The 15,892-nt window shown below is 34.0% G+C and overlaps 1 protein-coding gene across 1 annotated transcript; it reads right to left on the bottom strand.

The window, feature by feature from the left end:
* Positions 1-584: 584 nt before the first annotated feature.
* paip1 (poly(A) binding protein interacting protein 1) lies at positions 585-14,125 on the bottom strand. Its single transcript, XM_056254819.1, has 11 exons — positions 13,775-14,125; positions 12,237-12,367; positions 11,962-12,159; positions 10,975-11,087; positions 10,040-10,151; positions 8,249-8,374; positions 7,870-7,976; positions 6,372-6,489; positions 5,994-6,048; positions 5,088-5,166; positions 585-1,496 (listed from the first exon to the last, which is right to left on the bottom strand). Exons 1-11 carry the CDS (start codon positions 13,908-13,910, stop codon positions 1,406-1,408), a joined length of 1,266 nt encoding a protein of 421 aa, XP_056110794.1. The 5' UTR covers positions 13,911-14,125; the 3' UTR covers positions 585-1,405.
* Between the last annotated feature and the right edge of the window lie 1,767 nt (positions 14,126-15,892).

Below are 15,892 nucleotides of genomic sequence, written 5' to 3'. Positions count from 1 at the left end.
GACATGACTCTTCAAAAGAACCGATTTGCAGAAATGAATCGGACTGTCCATAGTTGCCATGTAAATTTTCGCGGTTTATGAAGAGAACGACGCTTATTGGATGAACCACTTCTTCTACAGTACTCATAAATCTGTGCGCTCTGTTGTCGCCCCCTTGGTGCAATGTTTTAACCTGAGTTATGAATATGGAATAAGATTTTATTTAGATATATGATTTTCTATCTTTTTCATTATTTTCGTGTGAAATATTCACCACTTTTTTGCATTATAATTGCATTTAAATAAACGTTTTCATTAAAAAAAAAAGTTTACTGAATATCAGTATAATTTTGTTTTCTTTGTAAATCATCATCAGTTTTACAAAAGCCAAATAAAGGGTCATAGTTAATGTTATATTGTATAATACATTGGCGTAAAATATACTTTCATTCACTGGTCTGCAACTGAGGACACCATGCATGAAAGATTTAACAGATTGCAAAACAAGTTGGACGGCATCTCATCTAACAGTCCATTAGCTAAAAAAAATACAGGACTAACAAAAACTGCTCAGTTCTGACCAACAGAAACGCAAAGAGACAGTGTATTAATAAAGATTTATTGCAGGCAAACAATGCAGCAAATAATATTTACAGCTATATTAAAATAAACATTCCTTTATCTGGGATCCATGAGATGTTGGTGATGAGAAAACCTCTGTAAATCACAGTGGCGGATGAATCTGTGTAAATCCCCAAACCTGTACTGAGCTTTTCCTCTGATTTGACACGCTTATTTAACATATGTGGAAAATGTATCCCTGCATTCAAAAAACCAAACAGACTTTAAAGTTGGGGTTCCTCTTTTCCTCACAAACATGTGAATAAATTGAAAGTAGAACTCTAAGAAAAGATTCGAGGAGAATCTGTGAAAGGAAGAACAGTAGTTTTGTTTTCTTAAAACGTTTTCGTCTTACTGTCTGTGCTCTGTAACTTTATATGGCAAAGCCTTGAGGAGTAAAACACAAACCGATGCGTCCCGCCTCATTTCTCCTACATTTACTGAGCAGTTAATCTGCAAACAAACCACACGTACACGATGATGCTACTCTTCGGCTCATATTAAAATCTCACTGCAAACTTTTTTTTTTGAGGTGGGGGGGGATGTTTGATAAATCAGAACACGCATAAAATAAACCTCACATCCCAAATGCCAAACCAATGGCTTTTTTGATGGCCTGACGGACTTGCAAATTATACTGCATTTCAACTAAACGGTAATCCCAGCCATAAATCCAGCGACGTTGTAGCCAAGAAGTGCTTGTTGAGAAATGAAACGAGAATCAACCGAAATGTTCTTGGTTCCTCCCACTCTGAAACATTCCAGCTGGTCGGGTAATGTGTTAACATGATAACCTCACAGTCTCTCATTTCTTTCTTTTTGCGTCCGACTCCATGCAAAACTTCTCAAACGCCTCCTCGATCTCTGGATCCATTTCATCATCGTCATCACAGGAACTGAAACGGATGGAACAGTGAAAGCTTAGATATTTATTTACATGGCTTTTTATTTGTGCATTCTCACGTCTAAGCTCCACCCTCCTGTCCTGAGGATGGAGAAATCGAAGCAAAGCTGATTTGTAAATTGGAATATTCTTGGTCACTTAAGCATCTCTTAAAACATATTTATTTTCAAAAGTTTTTGATTAAAGACTGTGTTTTTATATGTGCTTACATGTTACTAAAATATAAAGTTCCTTATTGATTTGTGAGTCTGTGTGGAAAGCACATTGGTCAACAGCTGTTGTTTTTAATAGTGCTATATAAATAAATTGTCATTGTCATTAAAAGGCGTCATCAGCTGCGCTCGAGGGATCTGCCCTTGTGCTGTTAAAATTTGGTTATTTAAAGCTGCAGTCCGCAACTTTTGGCGCTCTAGCGATTAAAGGATTAGTTCACTTTTAAAAAAAACTTTTGCTGATAATTTACTCACCCCCATGTCATCCAAGTTGTCCATGTCTTTCTTTCTTCAGTCGAAAAGAAATTAAGGTTTTTGATGAAAACATTCCAGGATTTTTCTCCATATAATGCACTTTACTGGGCAGCAAACGGTCCAAGGTCCAAAAGACAGTTTCAGTGCAAACTGCAAACTGTTCAAAGGGCTTTAAACGATTCCAGACGACGAATAATGGTCTTATCAAGCGAAACGATCGGTCATTTCAAAAATAAATAAAGTTTAAGTTTTATAAGCTCAAATGCTCGCCTTGCTCTGTTCTGTGATGCACGTTCGTGACTCTCCTGTTCGAACTCGTTCATCAAAATGAACAAACCTTTTTTTGAGTCATTTGATTCATTTAACGACCAAAATCAACGAATTGACTCGGAAAAAGATTTGTTCATTTTGATGAACGAGTTCGAACAGGAGAGTCACACAGAACAGAGAAAGGCGAGCATGTGAGCTTATTAAACTTAAACGTTGTTATTTATTTTTTAAATGAGCGATCGTTTCGCTTGATAAGACCATTATTCATTGTCTGGTGTCGTTTAAAGCCATTTGAACAGTTTGCAGTTTGCACTGAAACTGTCTTTTGGACCTTGGACCGTTTGCTGCCCAGTAAAGTGCATTATATGGAGAAAAATCCTGGAATGTTTTCATCAAAAACCTTAATTTCTTTTCGACTGAAGAAAGAAAGAAAGACATGGACATCTTGGATCATGGGGGTGAGTAAATTATCAGCAAAAGTTTTTTTAAAAGTGAACTACTCCTTTAATAAACAGAACTGTATGCGTCTTGCGGATGAACATTGTTGTAGCAGGAGCTCCTTCTCTCTGTTTATGTCCATGACAGGTACTGGGCTACTCCCCAGCGGTACGACCCGAACCAGTCTAAAATACTCTGAATACAAACATTTATTATATTATACATTTTATTATTAAATATTATATTACTATAAAAGTATGCCCATAAATGACTGAGTATATAAAGTTGTTTCCGCTGTTATCAGGAAAAAAAATACAAGTGATTGTGCAGATCGCCTCGCGCACACACACATATCAGTTCTAGCATTGCTAACTTGACATTGCAGCCTGTTCATTATCAAAATAAAATACAGTCAAACAAACATATAAAAAAATGACACTGCTCACCTTAAATAGTGACCACCGCCTCACTGTGCTGTTATGCCAAGCACATTTCTGCACACGTGAGGGATGATGTTTTATGTGGATATTGGAATGCTAGTGAAGTAAAAAGCCTAGTTTACATAATAAATAATAATTTAGCATCCAAATACATCCCGAATATGGAATCATTTGGATTTGTTGCGCAATGACAGAGTTTTGCTTTAAATGGATTCATTTTGGCTTGAAGTTTAAATAAGCTAGCTACTTTTATTTTGTATTCTTGTTCAGTTCTGAATAAAGTTAAATTTACAGGATTTATCACGGAGTGAGGGGAACTAAAATAGTCTTTAGCTATGTTTATAATGTTTGTTAACATTTAGCTTTATTTACCGGTATTTCACATTAATGCAATAATAAAATGACTTTTCTCTCATAGAAAGCCAATTTTATATGTATAGGCATTTTTTAAAACGTACAGCAAACATTTTCAAAAAATCTTGAAAAATGACTTTTTAAACCGTTTAACTGATAGTATTAATAGTCGGTTAACCAGTTGATTTAGACAACTGCACACATGTATTATTAATTATCAATATAAGATTGAATGACTGCACTATGAACTATACATTTTTATTATGTTCATGGATTCCTTCATAGTAAGAGCCTTACTGCAACAACACTATTTTCTGTCGTAATGTCTCCTGCATGCGTGTAGAGTACGCGGGGGATGTGGGAGACGTGTCTTTGTTAAAGACCCTAAAGGCACATGTGCATCTGTTCATGGCTCATCCAATGGGCTGAAGACTACGCTGAATATGACTGGCAGGTGTTGCTAAGCCCTCCTCTCTCCCTGGACTGCTGACTTCACTCAAATTTGCTCTTTGACTCCACCAAGCATCATTGTGATGAGGACAATTACTGGAGTTTGAGCAGAGGGGATGATCACACCAGGGTTATTATAGTAATAACTAAAACCATAAAAAAAACTTTTGCTATTTGAAATAAAATTAAATTTAAAGGGATAGTTCACCCAAAAATGAAAATTCTGTCAGTAATTACTCACCCTCATGTTGTTCCAACCCCGTAAGACTTTCGTTCATCTTCGGAACACAAATTAAGATATTTTTGATTAAATCTGAGAGCTGGATCACTCCTCCATAGGCTTCTTAAGGGATCGAAACTGGCCGGCCCAAAAGTTATGAAAGACATCGTTAAAATAGTCCGAGTGACTACAGTGGCTCAACCTTAAGTTTATCACGCGACGAGAATACTTTTTGTGCGTAAAAAACAAACAAAAATAACGACTTTATTCAACTATTCATTTCTTTCTCTGTTGGCCTTGAGATTTCACGCAGTGGAACTGCGCAAAGCTTCTAGGTTGTACGTTGAAATGAATAGTTGAATAAAGTTGTTATTTTTGTTCGTTTTTTACACACAAAAAGTATTCTCGTCGCGTGATAAACTTAAGGTTGAGCCACTGTAGTCACTCGGACTATTTTAACGATGTCTTTCAAAACTTTTGGGCCGGCCAGTTTCGATCCCTTAAGAAGCCTATGGAGGAGTGATCCAGCTCTCAGATTTAATCAAAAATATCTTAATTTGTGTTTCGAAGATGAACGAAAGTCTTACGGGGTTGGAACAACATGAGGGTGAGTAATTACTGACAGAATTTTCATTTTTGGGTGAACTAACCCTTTAACTGAAATAAATTAATATTTAATAAATATAAAAATATATATATTTATGATTTCAGTGGCAAAACATTTCTCGTTTTCATTTAGTTTAACTTGACTAAAATAAAATAAATAGCTGAAAATAAATAAAAATTATATAGACACTTTTTTATGTCAATGATATTAAAATAACACTAGGCCACGCTAACTGCTGCTGCTGGCCTCACTATCCTCTCAGAATCACTAAATTACTAAGTTAAGTTGTGCATTAAACAGACAGTTTTTGAACATAAATATACAAACATCTACTCACGATTCATTTCCATTCTCTTCATATGCATCAGGGAAGTAGTCTTCTCTGTCTAGAATCTCCTGATATTTTTCTGAGTATTCTGTGGTGAAAGAAAAAAGGACAAACAACACTTTAACATGCTCATTGTTTCTGCCTAAATTAATACATGATGTTAGCTTAACTGTATGATTTGTATTATCTTAGAACTGTACATTTCTGCCATATATCAGTCACCACAGATTACTCTTAATTTACAATTAGAAATTACAATGTATTTTTTGTAAAGCTGCTTTGAAACGTTATGCATTGTGAAAAGCGCAAAACAAATAAATGTGAATCGAATTGAATGTTAACAAAGTAGTAGAATCCTGTCAAAAACATATCATATTTTAAACCAAATATATAAAATAAAAAAAATTGAGAAAATTGAGAGAAAATTCAACCAGTATGAGCATTGTGGCATTTGTCATAACAAACGAAATACATTTCTCATTACCCTAATGCAAAAAAAAAAAAAAGCTCAAGTATTTAGAAAGCCTTAAATTGATCATGGCTGCTGAAAATTCATCTTTGCCATCACAGGAATAAATTACATTCAAAAATATATTCAAAAAGAAAACAGTTATTTTAGAAGACTTCTTTTTTTTTTTTTTTTTACATGAAACATTTTAACTGAAAAACAAAATAATTTTAGTCTAATGAAGTAAAAAATGACAACAAGACAGTAATTATTATTAATCTAAAAAACTCCAAAAACGTTATGTTAATGAGAATTTGGTATACTATACATTTTTATATTTATATAAAAATATGTAAAAAAAAAAAAAATGCATGTATTAATTATTTTTTTGGACTCGAACATGGTTTTGTGATATTCAGCCACTTGATGACGTCTGTCCACGTGTCATACCAGCAGACAACACTCACCAGGATCTGCTGCTGTGAAAGGCGTCCCATCCGCTGTGTAGAAGGTTGGTTCATTCTGAGGACATAAACATGAGACACACACAGTGAGAGAGGCTCTCTGGAGATACTGTCATTGAGTACTTTTTTAAAGAAATTAATTAGTTAATTAAAACTCAGCTTTGCCATGACAGGAATAAATTACATTTTAAAATATAATCAAATAGAAAACCGTTATTTTAAATCGTAATACTATTTCACAATATTATTGTTTTCACTGCATTTTTTTATCAAACAAATGCAGCCTATGGGAGCATAACAGACTGTCACAGATGACATATTTTACTCCAAAACCTCATTATGTGCATCTGAATGAATTTGATTTCTTGTGCATATACACACCATAAAGTAGTTGGGGTCATTGTCAGGTGTAGCATCACTGGACACAGCGGCTGTGTGAACTCGCCCCCAGTTACTGGACTGTAACTCCACCAGTTTCAATAGCATCTGTCTGACGTCTCTACAAAAGCACAGATACAATAGACTTCTCAATAACACAACTGAACTGCTCTCATCAATATAAAGGCTATTCACACTGACAGTCATATGCAGCAACAAAGCAACTAGAAGTTGAGTTTCTATTGTCATGAGCAACAATAACAACTGAAAAGATGTGCAAGTGTACAGTCAGGGATGACCAATGTGAGTGCAGACAGTGCTGTTCATAAACCTCAACACTACATACATTCAGTAGTGACCATAACTGATGTCCGGAGGGGGTATTTGTACTTTTCATTGACCCAACTGGTCCGATTACTATGGAAGCTTGTTTCCGCCACTGAATAAAAAAATAATAATTGCGACTTTTTATCTCACAATTGCGAGATATGAAGTCAAAATTGTGAGAAATAAAGTCGCAATTGCGAGAAAAAAGACAGAATTTAGACTTTTTATCTCACAATTGCGAGTTTATATCTTGAAATTCTGACATCTTTTCTCAGAATTGTGAGAATTGCGAGGGCGAGTTATCAGGCCAATTCTAAGGAAAAAAAAGACTAACTTTTGTCTCCTCAGAATAGTTTATATCTCACAATTCTGACTTTACAACACGCAATTGCGACTTTATATCACGCAATTCTGACTTTATATCTCGTAATTGCAACTTTATATCACGCAATTCTGACTTTATATCTCGTAATTGCAACTTTATATCACGCAATTCTGACTTTATATCTCGTAATTGCAACTTTATATCACGCAATTCTGACTTTATATCTCGTAATTGCAACTTTATATCACGCAATTCTGACTTTATATCTCGTAATTGCAACTTTATATCACGCAATTCTGACTTTATATCTCGTAATTGCAACTTTATATCACGCAATTCTGACTTTATATCTCGCAATTGCAACTTTATATCACGCAATTCTGACTTTATATCTCGTAATTCTGAGATGTAAACTCGCAATTGTGAGAAAAAAAGTCAGAATTGTGAGATAAAAAGTCGCAAAACACTAAAGAACCAACCTGACAAAACTATTAGGCAAAAAAGGAAAATGACAGCTACAGGTTTTTATTTTACCATGTAAAAAACAAAAAGCATAGATTGACTACACAATTAATTACAGTTATTATTATTTCATTGGTTCTCTCTTGGTTTTGCAAGTGTTCATAATTTCTTTGCATGACAGCCTGGCAAAAAATTCTGTTGGTACAATTATGTTGCGTTATCACAAATAAAACAAATGACTTCAAACCCAACAATCCAATATGCTTACAAATTTATAATTCATTTAAAAAAATTAAACAAAGAGTGAAGATGTCAACATTTCTAAGCAGGACATCACTTTTGGCTACTACTCTATATACTAAATCCTCTGTTGCCCGACTCACTCACCGGCTGCATTTGGCGTCCAACAAAATTTCTTCAATCTTCTTGATGATCTCACTCATGTCCGACTGCCCTTTCTCCTTCCATGTGTCATCCAGAATGGAGCCGCTCAGCTTGTCGGATCAGTACAGTAAAACAATGCAAGTCAGCGCCAATAGCTTAGTAGTGCCTTATTATCTGAGGATTGATTAAATTAAAGGTATTATTCCATTTCAGCGTTTTAATTTGTCTAGAAATTTCAAGGTCTTTGTTTACATCAGGATTACTGTCACTAATGACCTTAAGTTGAGTCCTGAGATCACTTGATGACTCCTGCAGAGTATTGGCTCTACTGAATCTCACATTTACTGCAGTTACACTGTATAAGAACAGAAATATTTCACACCTTGAGTAATCTGACAGCACAAATTAGATTTGGGTCATCTGGGTGAGAGAATAATGTGTTCAAAAGCTCCTTTAGCGCTCCCAGTAAGACATTAGCTCGTCCTGGTGTGTCTTTCCCACTTTTCACCTGAAAAACATTAAAGAATTGATATTTAAAATTGTAGCAGTTCATATTTTGGGCAACTGAATAAATGAACCGCTACATTTGAATAACCAGCTACAAATATGAAAGACATTGAAAAGACAAAACTTGACATTTGAATTCAAGCAGATATATATGACAGGTTTTATATGCTTGATTATGCAAAGGAATAGACAAAGGGTTTTAATTGGTTTAGGCTTTAGCATTATTTGCTAAAGCCTATAAGCATTTATAATTTGCTCAGACGTAGCAGGTCAAGCTCTGCCCTGGGGTTTATTTAGTAAGGATGAACGGCTGATTGTACCAGGGTTAGTTAAATTAACTAAATTTAACTAGACTAAAACTTTTTTAAATGGTTAACTGAATAAAAAAAAGAAAAAAAAAGATAATAAAAACAAATAAGAGATGAAAAAATTTAACTAACTGAAAAGGAGAAATAAGTTTAACTGAAATAAGTTGAAGTTGAAGTACAAAAATGACTAACCGGAAATAAATAAAAACAAACTTAACTTAGATAAAAATACATTTAAACTAAATAGTAATATTTAAAAATAATATAAATAAACTGTCCATTATCTATATTTAATCATTTTGCAGATGCTTCTATCCAAAGAGACTTATAAATGAGGATAGTTTATTAGACAGATATATAAAAACGGAGATATATAATTCTGACTCGTCATTATATAGTAAATATAGTAGTAGTATAGATTTGAATGCCAGCATCTGATCTTGCATAAATAAATAAATAAAATTAAAAACAAACAAAAAGAAAAATACAGTAGCTAAGATTATGTATGATAAAAATGTAAAACTTTCAGGGATATCTTACTGTCCTTTAGTGTTGTCACAATACTGGAATTTCTAACTTCGATACGATACCTTGAAAAGTATCGATATTTGATATTTTCAATATCACGGGGAAAAATAACGCTGCATATACTCATACAGATTTTTTTTTTTTTTTTTTTTTTATTGAAAGTCTTGGCATTAAAAAATGTCCTCATGTTGAGATCACTTTATATGATGAAGCTTTTAAGCTTTTTCATATATAAACGTTGATCAATTACAATTATCTCACAAATATTTTCTAACTCAATGTATCTGTTTTTACAATGGGATAATTTTGTTGCAATAGCTTCACAAAGCACAAGGAAGCTTGATTTCAAATGATAAATTGAATTTAAAAAAGACAAGTAAACAGTAATAAAATAAGAACAAATAAACATTACTAACAATATCACAAATACATTTTTTTGGTGTGTGTTTGCCGTCATTCCCTCAGCCATTGTATTAGAAACATGGACAAACCATTTTAATGTTAAAATTGTTTTATTAAAAAAATTAAACCAACGGTTGGGTTTGTCCATGTTAATGGCTGGGTTTGTCCATATTTGACCCAAACTTGGGTTGAATCAACCCAACACTTTTTAGTGTTTACTGACAAGGTAATATAACACAATATATAGAGTTCTGAATGTACATTACATTTTATTTAAATTTACTAGACTTGCGATGTTGATAACTGCGCATCATCACAGTATATAAAAAGGGTACATTGGTTATTAGACTGTATTCCAGAGAGCTGTGTAATAACCATATTTGTCATATTTTGTGGCAAGAAATGAAAAGCATTGGTTGTGAACTGACCTCCAGGTTAAGGTAAAGCTCCCCCAGAAACAGCACATATGAGTGAAACTTTTTCTGGGTCTCCTGATCTCCTCTCATGGACTGCTCCCTCCGCTCATACTCAGTTCGACACCTACACAAACACCACAGAATGGAGTTTAAGGATTAATGAAACTTACAAAAATTTGAGTAAACAAAACTGAAAGTAAAGGCTAAGATAGAAAAAGGAAGAAATCAGTGACTTATCAGTGATATTATTTAAAAGGGACACTATGTAACTTTTTTTTATTCAAAATTAATAATATTTTAAATAACGCGTCAATAAATTATCAATGCTTCTTACGAAATGTGTTTTTGTCTTACAAATTATTGTGTGCATCTGTTTTAAACAAACGACGAACAGAGGAGAGTCTGCTGGCAAAAAGAGAGCGTGACCGAGCTCGTATTAAAACAAGAATCAACATTGGCTTGGCTTTTCGAAAAATGCGAGTACTGACGAATTTGAAACGTTGTAAAAGTGACACAGAGAGGATGGTGTTTTTATCACTCAACAGGTGAGTAAGGTGTTTAATTGGACAGATAAATGGCCATATGTATCTCTCTAACAGAGTTCATTGTAAAGCATTATCTATTGTGAAGGCTCATTTCATTATGGTTGTTGTAGCTGTGCTGGAATTTATTTTCAAGGAAGTAACGTGTCAATTAATGGGTAAAGACACAGTAACGTCTTCAGATAGTCAGCTTGAGATCCTTTCCATCTAAACTGGTTTGATCTCTTAAGTCTAGTAGTGAATGTTTTATGAGCAGTATGATAATCATATTCATCCTCACAGTCAGAGCTGAAGCACAACCAAAACAATGTTCTTCTGCAAAATGCATGAAGTTTTGTTTTTTAACCGCTAGAGGGAAAAAAGTTACATATTTTACCGTGTTAGGAGGCTTTTTTTATGGTTTACCTCATCAGCAGCAGCTGTCGGAAGTTACCATTGGGTGGAGTGAGACGGATGTGATGAGAGAGATGGTTACAGAGCCGCGCACCAGTGTAGGCGAAGTTAGGGAGAGACGTGGACTGTGGAAAGCAAATGCATGATTTGAGATTTACCAATAACAAAATTTAATATAACTGATTATCCATAATATAAAAATACCCAAGGTGTTACAGAGGCCGTCTCAGGTTACATGCATGCTTTTTCAACAGAACACACAATGAGCATGCAAAACTAAATAAAAAAAAGACACAATTTAGAGTAAAATTCATGCAGCTTTTTGTCATTTTTATTTCATATTATTCACATTTGTGTCCACTTGATAAATGCATGCGTGTGTGTATATATATATATATATATATATATATATATATATATATATATATATAAACCCGGAAACATTGGAAACATTACTGTTTTTATTGTTTTTAAAAGAAGTCTCTTATGCTCATCAAGCCTGCATTTATTTGACCAAGAAATACAGAAAAAAACTAATATTGTGAAATAATATTACAATTTAAAATAATGGTTTTCCATTTCAATATACTTTAAAATAGTAAAATGACTAAATGTAAATGTAAAATGAAAATGTAAAATATAATTTATTTCTGTGATGCAAAGCTGAATTTTCAGCATCATTACTCCAGTCTTCACTGTCACATGATCCTTCAGAAATCAGTCTAAAATGCTGATTTGATACAGTAGTGTATATTGTTACAAAAGATATAATTGAAAATGCATTTGGAAAATATAACTTAGTATGGTACCAAAGTCAAAAAGTTTGGTATGAAGTCAACCCTAATTTTGATAGTTCACTCAAATTTGATGATGCTTATGGAACAACATGAGGGAGAGTAAATGATAACGAAAAATGCATTTTCAGAACTATTCCTTTAGGATGCGCTCTTTGACAGGATACCACACAGATCCATTCTGAAAAACTCATCACAAGCACACCTGTACGTAGATGAGCTCTACGAGCTCCTGCAGTATCTCCTCTGTAGTGACCCAGCTGTTCAGTGTGTCTGTGATATACTCGATTTCTGACTCAAAGGACCCCGGAGACGAGTTCAGATGGCTTACAAAATCCTGAACTAATTCAGCCAGTGAGGGCTCAGCGTAGTTTCCTTCAGCCTCATCCGAATACACATCTTCCTATAGAGAGAGAATATTAGACTAACATCCGGGTAAAGAATTATTATTATTTTTTTAAAAGAGCCACATAGACTCACTTGGAATGATGCATAACATCCTGGGACAAACTCAGCTGCGGCAGCAGACAGTTTGGAGTTTTTCACCAGTGCATCTGTAACACTGCTGCTATTGTGTCCTGAATTAGAAAGTACAGGGGATCCACTGCTGTCTGAAAGATGAAGCAATGACCACCTTAATTAATCCATTTAACATTTTTAGTTACAACATGACTATTCTAAAACTTGGGAAATAATAATAATAAAGACTTGTAGTGTAGATGCAAAAGGAACTCCATAAAGATGACTTCTCCACTCAGGTCAAATGACAGATTTGGCCAGATTAACCATCTCGCCCACTAACTCCTGGTGACCGTTTAACCAGCTTTATTTCGAAGACTGCAATAATCTATCTATCTATCTGATCTGTCTGTCTGTCCGTCCATCGGTCTATCTTTCTATCCATGCATCCATCCATCATCTATCTACCCATATATCTATCTATCCATGCATCCATCTGTCTATCTATCCATGCATCCATCCATCCATCCATCATCTACCTATCCATACATCTATCTATCCGCTGTATATCTAACTTCCTATCCATCTGTCTGTCTTTCTATCCATCTATCTATCTATCCATCTATCCATCTATCTATCTATCTATCTATCTATCTATCTATCTATCTATCCATGCATCCATCTGTCTGTCTGTTCATGCATCATCTGTCTGTCTGTCCGTCCATCCATCTGTCTATCTATCCATGCATCCATCTGTCTGTCTGTCTGTCTGTCTGTCCATGCATCATCTGTCTAACCATGCATCATCTGTCTGTCTGTCTCTGTCCGTCTATCTATCTATCTATGTGTCTGTCTATCTATCTATCTGTCTCTGTCTATCCTTCTATCTATCTATCTATCTATCCATTTATCTATATCTATCTATCTATATCTATGCACCTATCCATCTATTCATTCTTTTATCCATCAACTTCTATCCATTGAATATATCGAACTTTGCATCCTTCTGCGTATATCCATCCATATATCCATTTATGAATCTATCTGATTGTCTGTCTGTCTATATATATATATATATAGGCAACTCTACTGAAATTGTAAAAATAAGCTTTACATTGTCAAAACATTATTAACCTCAGACATTTACACAAACATGGACAAGCATATTCAGGTATCTCTACTGGCATTGTAATAAAAAAGCTTTGCTCTGCCAAAGCATTAGTCTATAAATCTATATTATAAGCATATACATACAAACATATTTACACCCATATAAATATAAATACATATATCAGTCTGTATACAAGTCAAATCATGATAATCCACATCTAAACAGTGATTAGCATTAACTGCCGTCGATTCGAGTCAGTCATTCACAGGCTAATTAAGCCACATGTTCTGCTTTGTTTAACCGAGGCTGACTCAAATAGAGGACTAGACAAAAAAGACAAAGAAATGTGCGAATATATTCCCCTCAAAAGCCTCTGACACAGTTAGCTACTTCACAGAGGAGGTTATTAGCGGACTAGCATGTCAGCTAGCAGTGAACTTCACTTCACCTGAGATGCCGTCCGACACCGGAGGAGTCGTTCGCGGTTGTCTGAGCGGCTCTCCCGGGTTAAACTGCGAACTTCTCCATGCATCTCCAGCCTCGGATGAGGAGGAGGAGGATGGTGTGCTGTTGTTGTTGTACATAATCTTCTTCTCGCTGATCTTCTCTGTCCCGTCAGGCGTCAGACACGAATAGACACACGGATCAGATCTCAGGAGGCCGCTGAACACTAACGTTACAGACACAGACAGCTTTAATCTACAGTCTGCTTCTCACTTTCATGTTTACTATTTCTGTGTCTGGCATCTGGCCCTAGCCTAGTCTATAAAAGAACTAATCACTTCCTCAGTCATTCTCCAGAAATACCTGCTCATCAGAGGAGCACTGCCATCTATTGGCAATTTAAAAAAAGCATCCTAGTAAAGATAAAAAAAAAAAAAAAAAAAAAAAAAAAAAAAATTATTGAACAATATCAATTTACAAAACCAAATAGGGAACAATACAATACCTATTACAAAATATACACTTTTCCAATCATATCTCCATCCTAAATTTCCATGTGTATATATCACATAGGCTACAACAAACAAAACAACATTCATTAAGCATTGTAGAGGTGCAAGAAAAATAAAATAAATAAATACAGGTTTAAATCTTACCAAAATTAAAAGGAAAAAGACTCATACATGGATTTATACAATTCTCCAAGGGTCATGCTGCTAGTAAAGATGTTGCAGTAAATCATGTCTTTTCAAATGTAGGGCATTTTAAGCTTTAAGCATGATTACACTACACTTTATGATTACACTTCCGACGAAAATACCACAATTATTATGTATTTATTATTGTTATGTATTTTCCATAAATAGGGTACAAAGTTGGTCCTACATTTTTTTAAAGAAAGCATTTTTCTTTAACAACAAATGAACAGTGAAAAAAAAGTTGCTCAACCTTCATTTTATGAGGTTTATCACTTTTAGTGTGTTACAGTGGACATACATACAATTTAAAACAAAAGATTATAAAACTTTACATTAAACACAATGTCACTCAGCTAGTTTGGCACCAAATATTTTGTAGCAGTGTTATTTTAGTATTATTTATATACTATTATAATATTTATAATAGTATGATTTTTTTGTTCTATTTAGCTTTATTTTTATTTCAGTGTTGGTTTTAATAATTATTAAGGTTATTTCAGTTAGTTTACAAGGCAACATTTATCATTTTCTTTTTTTGTTGATTAACCAATACAATGCGTGTCAAAAATGTATCAAATGTAACAAATTATTTCCATCATGCATTAGAAAGGGTCCAAATAATGTCATCTCTTAAGTGTGACAATTTTAATTAAAGTTGCACACAAAACATTGGATGCAGCTAAATATTGTTGGTCATTAAAATATTTGAATATTGTTTTTAACAATTACTTTTTAAATTATAAGAATCTTTTTTACAACAGTTAATTTAATATCAATTTACAGTTGAGAGTAAAACACAAATATTTGATGGCATGGTCCAAATCTACTTATCTGACCGTTATCAGTTTGTAGCCATTCATTGTAGTAAATGAAGAGATGTCACACCGATCACAAGTTCAGTATGTACTTGTTCAGTATGTATGTGTACATGCTAACCCGATTCACTTTTTTGCGTTAGTTGTACAAAATTGTAAATGTCTGATCTGTGGATCTGCATATAATTTTTCTATGTTTACTGTGTACTTCTTTGTCTTGTAAATTACATGTGTAACTTATGTTTTTTGTACCTCGACACTTTTTATCTTGGCCAGGTCTCCATTGTAAACGAGAAAGTGTTCTCAATGTGCTTACCTGGTTAAATCAAGGTTAAATGAAAAAAGTATGGAGTACCTCAAGGCTCAATACTAGGACCATTGCTTTTCACCCTGTACATGCTACCCTTGAGAGATATCATTACGAAGCATGGCATTAGTTTTCACTGTTATGCTTTTAATTGGAACACAACCAAATTCATTTTCAATTACTGATGGATCCATCTATCCATCTAATTATTCAGCCATTCTCCATTTATCCAACTATGCATGGATTTACACCATTTAAAATACTGTACAGTATTAAACATTTATTTTATAGCTTTTACAGTG

This window comes from Rhinichthys klamathensis, unplaced genomic scaffold (genome assembly GCF_029890125.1).
Source record: "Rhinichthys klamathensis goyatoka isolate OS25496 unplaced genomic scaffold, OSU_Roscu_1.1 h1tg000114l_1, whole genome shotgun sequence".
NCBI classification, from domain to species: Eukaryota; Metazoa; Chordata; class Actinopteri; order Cypriniformes; family Leuciscidae; genus Rhinichthys; species Rhinichthys klamathensis.
Note: the sequence above shows the minus strand (reverse complement) of the source record. Positions and strands in the feature narration are given on the sequence as shown.